General features: G+C 40.7%; 1 protein-coding gene across 1 annotated transcript in view; it reads right to left on the bottom strand.

The window, feature by feature from the left end:
- The window catches only part of APBB2 (amyloid beta precursor protein binding family B member 2), a 97390-nt gene that overhangs the window by 76624 nt on the left and 11175 nt on the right, over positions 1-9591 (bottom strand). Inside the window, exon 3 of the mRNA XM_019472295.1 lies at positions 4929-5729. Within this exon, the coding sequence (XP_019327840.1) occupies positions 4929-5729 (801 nt within the window). The remainder of the gene's footprint in view (positions 1-4928; positions 5730-9591) is intronic.

Here is a 9591-nt window from a genome sequence, read left to right as displayed (position 1 = left end):
AGCACTACCTAGCAACAGCTAAAACGTCGGTGTGTTATCAACATTAGTCTCATACTAAATCCAAAACACAGCACTGTACCAGCTACTAGGAAGAAAATTAACTATCCCAGCCGAAACCAGGACAAACAGGAAGCAAAAGCAAATTCCAGTATTTTTCTTGGCTTTAAGACAAACAGAATTCCTTATTTTCCCCAGAGAATTCTCAGGATTCCTAATTCATTAGAGATTATTACATAGAGAGCTGCACTTCACTAAGGAGGGATAATTTACCACTGAAACTGTTTCTCAGGTGACAGGAAGTTTAAGAAACATGTCTGCCTTCTACAGACATTCTGGTGAGCTGCTTCTCAAAAAAAAAAAAAGCCACAAACAGAAAACAGCACTAGCATCACCCTCATCCTCCCCTAGGTTTGGGCTCTGGGGTGTCCGCTAGACTCCTGCTGTTCGCGACACACCGATTCATAAAATGTAGGTGAAACTGGTGAATACATAGAGACAAAGAGTAGGTAGAGGGTGTAATAACACAAGATGCATTTCCTTTGAAAACTAGACTAAGGAAATTTTCTCAAGAGGGGGGAGGAAGCATTCGCCTTGATTTAAAACCAGCTCTGTGCCATCTGCAGTTTTAAAGACATCTGGAGCTGGTCTTTGGTAACCCACAACATGCTCTCTGAATGACAGCAGAGTCAGCTGGATGGGTGCAGTCAGTCCGGAGGCCAGTGGAGGAAAGCTGAAAGTCCTTATAAAAAAAATCTCTGAAAGTTCAAGTCAATGTAGTTCTTGTCAAGAAGCAGATATAGATCATTTCTTTGGAGGAGAAAGAAGAGTTTCCTCAAAACACAATTCTTATACTGTACTGTGCTTGTGGTGTTCGGTGCCCCCATTATTAATGGACTATTACATTTGTTTAGCAACATTACTAATCAACAACCTTAACATTTGTTTAATATCCAGTCAGGTTTTTTGCATCTTTAAATTGGGTTGTCTTACTTTTGCCTCCTCATTCAGAAAAAGTGTCAAGTCTCTTGAAAACACCTTTTCATTAGACCACAAATAAAAGTATCCTGCCCTAAGGAGAGTTCAGGGTGATTTTATCTGAACAGTGATGCATTCCCAGTGCAAACAATTAAGCTTAAGGGTAAATTTTTCAGGGCCTTTGAATTGCATACCTCCAAAACAAAACACATGAAAACAAAACAAAAAAACCCCAACACAAAACAGCATTAAGTTCTCCAGGATTTGAATAACAAGTTGTGTTAACAGATAGAAGATGGTGACAAAACAATTCAGAAGCCCTGGAAGTAGTACACTGTCATTTTCAACAGTGTCCTCTCAGTAAAAGGAGAGTATACTAAAGTGTTAAATATAATCTCTGGATTGAACATTAATAATTCTCCAGGTATCTGCCAGATTACAGTCTTTAATGGATTAACTCTTCTCAAAACTGCATCTTTTTTCCCCTTCCCAGAAGCCGTATGATTAAAACTGTCTACTTTTGCAGATTTTTCTCCCAGATACCTTTCTCCCTTTGGTCCCTAACATTTATTTTTGGAGCATAAACGCAAGGGTTGGAGATCTCAGAGCCATGAAGACCCCACGCAATGCTCTCCTCCCACCCAGATAGAGTGGCAGTGAGGAGCCCTGGCCATGCCCAAAATCTCGGACCTCCAGGATGGGTACCACCAGGGCTCACTGCACAACTCCCCAGTCGGGAGGGCTTCCCTTCACCCATGCTGGCACATAGGGACAACAAGGAATGAAAGATTACACTAAAAAGACTGGAAAGATCTACTGCAAGGGAAAGCACCATGTGCCTCTGGAGCATATGGCCCAAGCAGGTTAGGGCAACACCTCCACTGAAGGGATGTTTAAAACCAGATGAGACAATCACAAGAGAGCCGAGAGACCACCAATCCTTGCTTTCTGAGGTTTCTTCTTCTCGCCTACTCCTAAATGTGGGTTCTCACATCTACTCCATGGCCTCAGAAGGGCTAGATACAGCCCCCTGGGAATCTCTCGGGTTTTCAGTCAACCACCACTGACATAAATGCACTGGATGCATTTTCTGCTTGTGGGAAACTACATCTCGGTCCCCAGCATGGCAGAAGGGTGCAAGGGGTTTCGGGAAGCAGGAAGCGTTACTTGTTTTCCTTCAGTACTTCCAACTCCACCTACTGCTGTAGCACCCAAGTTATTTGGCAAGTAAGGTAACTCCCGTAACTTGACCTGGCACAGTAAGAGGTAAATGCTTCTTGATCAGCACCACAGTAACTCAAGCAACTCTTGGGAAGGAGATGGGAAAGACACAGGTGTTTACAATGCAAAACACTGAACTGCTCTTGACCCTGCCTCAAAAAAGAACATTCAGTTCATTTACTCAACTTTTATTTCACCTCTTATTTTATTACCCTTCAAACATCGCTGGAGACATATGAACTTGCCTAGGGATGGCACATCACTCAAATCTACAAGGCTGGAGCCCCTGAGAACAACTAGAAAATTTGCCCCTAAACGAGTAAGTCTGGAGGTATTTGCACCAGTTGTGATTTCTGCTTTTTTCTACACCAGCAGCATTGCTTTTTGCACCCCCATTTTCAGCCTTCCAGAAGGAGCTGCAGGGGAGCTTGAGAAACTGGCCTGTTTCACCACATCCAAAAGCCATCCTGGCACCCACGGCAACTCAACATCTTATTTCTTAGCTCTCTTCTGTTATATCAAATGATAGTCCATTTTGGAAAGAAACTGGAAACAATGAAATAATTTTCTCAGAGTGGAGGTAAATTCAAGATAGCCAATAATCCTAAAGGACGGATGTCCGTTAAGTTGCAAGTTGCAATAGTTGGATGTTTTTAGAGTCCATGAATACTTATATATACAGGCATCTTAAAACCAGTGATCCAATCCAGTATGATGGTCCTACGTCCTAGTTGGTGCTCTCTGACAATAACCACATGGATGAGAAAGAAACACCTCTACCACTTTGATCTTGAAAGGCAATTTTGAGGTTTTCTAGGGCTTTCTGTTTATTTTTAACTCTTTTCTTATAGAGACTGATATCTGGACACCTGCTTTTCTGTAACTGTTTATAATACATTGGTTGCTAGTATGGTGAAGGTAGCGTAAAATTTAAAAAAGCCCTTTATTCTGCTTTAGAAGAGTGGTGAGCTCTGAGGGCTTTATTAATTGATATTTTTTAATTTTTTTTTTTTTTTTAATGAGGAAACCCCCCATACTTAGCAGGGGAAAGTTCCCCTTTATTTCCGTAGTGCAAACAAACCACAGCTCAGCTAATGCTTGGTTACTTAAATAAGCAAACTTGCTAACACTTCAAACCAGCTTAGAAAATCCCCCTTCCTGAGTGCTGAAAGAGCTCATACACCATACAGCGGCAATACACATGCTGGAAGAAAATTTTAAACACATTATTTAAAAAGAAACAAAACTTATGCTAGCTCTTAGCATCTTAGGCCACCCATATTTAATTAGACTACTTGGAATTACTCTAATTTAGTTTTCATTTAATATAAATTTTCTACCTACAGTTTCTCATTGCCAAACCTCAGGCAAGTACAAAGACAGAAGGAGCCAACAAGCTCAACATTAAGTTATTTATATAACTCCTATTGATAGTTTCTCCAGAAAGTGTTATCAGTGATGTCACACATATTATATCAAGTATCCTGACAAATAATATTAACTCAAACAGCAATTTTAGTAAACTGAAAACTTTTTCATTTTGCATATGAAGAGGTGACTTCATGAAAATTTTCTCTCTTAACAGCAAAGGTTTGTTACATATCAAAACAGAAGACAGAAGAACCATTATATATCACATAGTGGGGATTTCTGGTTGCAATTTTACCTACACATTAAAATAAAAATCACTATTGTCACAATCATGCATGACTGACATGTAACGCAGCTGTGGTTTGGACCATATGCATGACTGACATGTAACGCAGCTGTGGATTTGGACCATGGTGGCCTCCAAACAGTATACAATCTCCGCACTGTAATAATGAAATAACTTAAAATACGAACAATATATGGCAAACTTCTTTAGCCCCACGTCACCCTAATGAATTGGATTGCACCCCCTCATCTTGACAAAGTTGTACCTTTATATACTGGCTTGGATATAAAAAAATTGACAAAGTCCATTAACTAGAGTAAATGAGATCTCTACAGTTTTAAAAATAGAGATGTGTTGTAAATCACAACAGAGCCAATGCAGAAGTCATCATTACTGTTCAAATAATTAATGAGCCCAGGCTTCCAAAACATGAAATGCCATGGTTTCAGCTTCTGAGTTACTGTATGGAACTGCTGCACAAAGGAAACAAAACACAGAAATTAAATTACCCAAGGTTTGGGAGGACTTTTTTTAAAATAAAAGAAACTTTTTTTAAGATAAAATAATATAATCAAATGACTGGGGGCAGAGGGGGTGACACTCACAAAGATTTGAATTTTGTGAGTGAATTCAAATTCAAATTGAATTTGAAAAGTAAAAATTTTTGCTGAACCTAAAAATTATTGCTCAGAAAAGTTTGTTTGTTGTGTGTAGGCAGCTATCAGTAGTTTAGCATCTCCATGTACTTCTCAAAATGTGTACCCACTGATTAGCGAAGAGCAATTATTTCTAAACTAGCAGAAGGTGCAATTACCATATTTTTAGGACCTTGTCTATAGCATTCGCTGGTGCCTTTCCTCAAGCAGCAATAAAGCTTCCAGGACGGAGCAGGAGGCTGCCAAGCATTCCCAAGTAGACAAGGAGCTGCACGCAAGCCCAGCACTTGTGTTTCAATGCAATCCACTTCCCCACTGAAAGCACCGCTAAATCGCCTCTCTCCTTCCAGCCACCAGCTGAGAGGAGTTAAGCAATGCATTTCTAAAACAGTGGCTGTGAGCAGCCTTTACTTGCATACCTGTTTCGTCTGGTGAGCTCGGCGAGGCACTGTCCTGGGACAGCGTAGTCCAGCTGGAGTCCTCATCGCTTGGGGCCAGGTTTTGAATCCTGTGGAGGGCACAATCTGTTTTGGCCCCAGTTTTTGGGTGGTCTTTCTTAGTCTCAGGGCTTGATGACACTGTGGCAACTTGGCCATCCTCTGGGCTTGACAGCTTGTTTTGTTTCCTGGGCAGGACTTCCCCATTGACAATAACGGTAGAAGCCTGGCTGTTGCTTTGTGCAGATTTATCTTCCATTACAACAAAACTCTGCTCTAGCTCTCTAGCAGATGTCTCTAGATCCGCATAGTAATTCAGGAAGCTCTTGGTCCTCCTTGGCTGCGAGGGTAATATTTCACAGCCAGAAGAATCCTGCGGGATCGGCTCTTTGCCTTCAAACTTCTCAGAAGTTACGTTTATGCCCGCAGTGGTACTGAGGTTTTTGTTGGGATCCTGCTGTCCCTGCTCGGCTGCTTTCCTGAGCTGGTTTTCTCCATTCTTCACCAGCTTTATATTGGCAGAGCTGTTCCCCAGAAGGGGCTGCGCTGCTGGATCGGAAAGACCCATGGCTGTCTGAATGTTAGTCAGTGCGTATTTCTTCCTGCATTTCGGAGGAGTGCTGTTCTTGGTCTCTGTGTGCCTAATTTCCGCATTCAGAAGTTCATTATGAGAGGAGCGCAGGTTAAGGGTGTTTGGCGGGGTGGCGGGGTTGTTGCGGTTCACAACATCCGTCGTGCTGCTGCTTGCCATAAACACTGCCAATGCGTCCACACCGGAATCGACTAGAAAAGTAAAAGAAACACTCGTGAAACACACTCATTATGTACACTATTTTGCCAGGTCTTCTGGTAAAGGGATGCGGCACTTCACATAATTGTTTTATAGTAGGAAAATTACCACAACCTAAGTAGGTAAGAGAATAGACAAAAGCTTAGCTTATTAAATAAGGAAAAACAGAGGCAGAAAAATACAGATAGATCATCAGGACCACAAAGCTGAGAAAAAGCAGAAAGCTTGACCCTATACAAGGCAGTTTTAAGGCAGTTTTTTCATGTCTAATTCTGTTGCAGGCAGGCTTGGGGACAGTAGAGGTGCCCTTTGCAAATGCCTAGGAGTCCAGAAGTCATCCTTACCATCATTTCATTTTAGTATTTCACCCCTACCTCCAATGAGGAGGAGGGGAAGAACTCCTTGAGTGCTCATCACTAGGAAGCAGAAAATTTGAGAAATTTCTAAGCAGACCACAGGCAGATGCTGGTCCTTTTTCATCTAGGGTAGAACTCAAGTACTGTTAAATTTAAGCCTTACTGGCCAGTCAGCTGTTGCCTCTTAACACCTGCATTTTCTCTGCTCTTTGTCTGTCTTTTTTTTTTTTTTTTCTTATTTGTTTTTGGAAGGGGGAAGTAGAGGGTCAGAAGGCAGGGAATACAAGGAGTATTTCACAATACTGTATTTGATTTTGGGGGGCGGGGGAATCCCTTGACAAAATATCCTGCTCCAATTCAATCAACTTTTAAAAAGGGCTGCTCCAGAAATGAAGATGGCTTACTGTTTCTACAGCTCACAAAGTTCAAACTTAAGGATAAAACGTACATCCTAGCACAGGGTATACATATTCCAGAGTTAAATAAAAATCATTCTTTTGTCTACTTATAGACAAGTTGCTGATTTTTATTAGCCAGGGGCACAGCTCGCATTTTGAAAAATAATTAAGTTTGTTGAGGGAACAGATTTTTAGACTATGAAAAAAATGATCAGAAGTATATTTTTTAAAAACTATCATTTCTTCCTGTATTGCCTATTTATGACTCCCACTAATCTGCACAAATATTCCATGAACACCTCAATTTACATACTGTAGTAGTCACTGTTGTTTGACACCTGGGAACCAAATTAGAGGCCAATTAATAAATCACTCCCACCTGCCACAGCATGAAACAGCCTTTCTGTTGTTCCTAATTCTCAGATCACAGACTGCTTATATTGCACATAAAAACGTATGGGGCTTATCCAGGAATGAAAAGCTATAATTTGAGCTAGCCGATGACAGATCATTCCAGCTGAGTTGTGCTGCATCCTTGTATATTTGATATATGACAGAACTGACTGCTGTACAGATTTACAAGAGATTAAATATATGGGTTTTAAAAGAACATATACATAAACAGAGTGAAAAGGAGCACTTCACAATGTTACCTAAACACAGACATAGTTGCTAGTGTTCCCTTCTCTCTGATGTGCTGTCAAAGCTACACACTTCCAACCATCACTCTGGTTCATTTAAAATCAAGCAGACCAAGTATACTCTTTGTTCCCTGAATCACCCACCTAGAACACCTTCGAAAACTTGTTCAAAACAGAATTTAAACTAAATTTTACAAATTTTCATGTCTGCCATTTCCTCAAGCACCAGTCAGTCAGTCTAGACCAACTGCAAATTCTTCAGAAGACAGATCACCCCACGCACACTGTGCAAAAACCATCAGCTTAGGTAACAGTTAACAAACATCCTATAGACAATTTCAGCTTTAGCCACAAAAGACTTCTAAAACACAACCATCACATAATTTAAAGAACTTTGTAAATGTACATCTCAAATACATCAATAAATGTTGCTTTCTGCATCTTGCCTAAAAACAACCAAGTCTAATGCAAACAAGGTCACATTTGATCCAACATAGTGTTACGAAAGCACAGGTTTTCATCTAAAAACACGAAATGGCCTGTGTTTATGGACTGGCTGCTTTATATTTTTTCTGAATCAGTTAAAAGTCTGACAATCTAGAAGTCACATAAAAAAAATAAATAAATAGGGCAGGATAATTTTGACTCACTGCCTGACCTTTAGAACTTACGGAATTGCACAGTGTCTATGGATTTCACTAGCTTATATTTTACTTTATGCTTCAGCAAATTAAAACAAACATTTATTTTTTTCATCAATAAATACAACTGCCGCAATCTGGAACAAGACTGAAATTTATTCGTGTTCTTTGTTACAAGTGAGCTGCTTCATGCAATGTTTGCCACTATTTTTACCACTGAACAAATTTCTTAAAAAATAATCTTTGTAGATAAAGCTTAAGTATCTGCCTGCCAGATTATCTTCAGCTAGTGTCCTGCCGTTAGCATTTCACTTATCAAAAATATTGTAAGAATAAGCACACAGAAACATGGAAACAAAATGTATTATGTTTTACTAATCTGCTTGATAAACGCTCCCCCATGGATTTATCACTAACATTGGCACATCGATCAATGACTGAGCCAAAGCCTCCAGAAGTCTTTGTGACCCAAGCTGTATTTGTAAGCAGGGTTGGTGTATGATCATAAGCAGAAAAAAGTCAAAATGAACCTTTCACTAGACACCACCTCCCGTCCTGACCCCCTTTCAAATGATCCGTTCATCAAATCAATGAACTTGCAAACAGTACCAGGAGGCACGCACAGAGAGGAGCAGGCTGTCCTCTCAAAGGACAGGCGCCTGCTCACTGGCCATCACCCTGCACTCCCAGCCAGGCGCTGGGATACACGCAGCCGGCATCTCTCCACTCTCGGAAACAGCTATAAAGGTGGGAAAAAGGGAAGCAACAAAAGAGGCAAAAAGAGAGTAAGAAATACAGATAGGAAGGGGCAGGTCTTGCATCTCAAGGGCAGAAGTTCTACCAGACCAGGACTAACTAAAGTGCAGGAAAACGTCTGAATGCAAGGAAATGCTTAAATGCACTGAAAAAAACCCTAGACTGCCTAGTAGAACAGCATAAGGAAGAAGAGCCTGTCCCTTCTTCTTTATACAGGAAACGGTGATGCCCAAAACATGTGACTTTTCCCAGAGGAAGCACATCCCAACTTTCTAATTAAAAACTTCAAGGAAATGCAACTTCTTCCTGTGCCTGTAATTCCAAGGCCAAAATTCCAATCGCTGACTTCTCTTATCTTTTATTTTGTCTCTCCTACCGACCCTGCCTCCCTTGCAGCAGGGGTACCTAACGCACACTGGTGCCGAGTTGCTTACCAGCTAACCAACACCCCGTGCCAGGGGTACTGCACCCAGGCACCCCGCCGCAGGCAGACCCTGTCCCCCCCTGCTTGGACAGCTCCTCGTGCTGCCTGGCAACCGGCAAGGACAACGCTACTGGTACAGGGCACCCTTTTTTCAACTCCTCTGCCTTCCGCTGAAAAGCAAACACAAATGGACAAGCAGACCAGAAATCATTGAGTTGATACGTATATCTCAGCTAAAGCAGGTGAACAGTGGTAAGTTGTAAGCGAGTAAAAATAGGGTATTATAATAAAAAATATTGGACTCTGGTGAAAAACTAAGAATAATTAGGATGTTATCATTACTGGAAATAACAACATTATTAAAATGTTGGTGCTTAAAGACAGCACTTAAGTAGGTAGAAGATCTGCCACAGCAATTCATTAATGATTTTAGCTTGCTTACTTTTTAAAACAAATCACAGTCTCAACTGCATACTTCTAACATTTAGAAACATACCTACAGATATAGATTAATATACTTTCACCACTATAATGTGTTTAACACAAAGCAGTCCCAATTTTCTAAGCATCATAATAATACAAACAGCATTATTACTTGAATGGCTTTTATTGCTGTTTTTCAATCTTGTTAAACCTTAC

The sequence above is a fragment of the Aptenodytes forsteri genome, unplaced genomic scaffold (genome assembly GCF_000699145.1).
Source record: "Aptenodytes forsteri isolate BGI_AS27 unplaced genomic scaffold, ASM69914v1 Scaffold35, whole genome shotgun sequence".
Classification (NCBI taxonomy): Eukaryota; Metazoa; Chordata; class Aves; order Sphenisciformes; family Spheniscidae; genus Aptenodytes; species Aptenodytes forsteri.
This window is presented reverse-complemented; position numbering and strand designations above follow the sequence as displayed.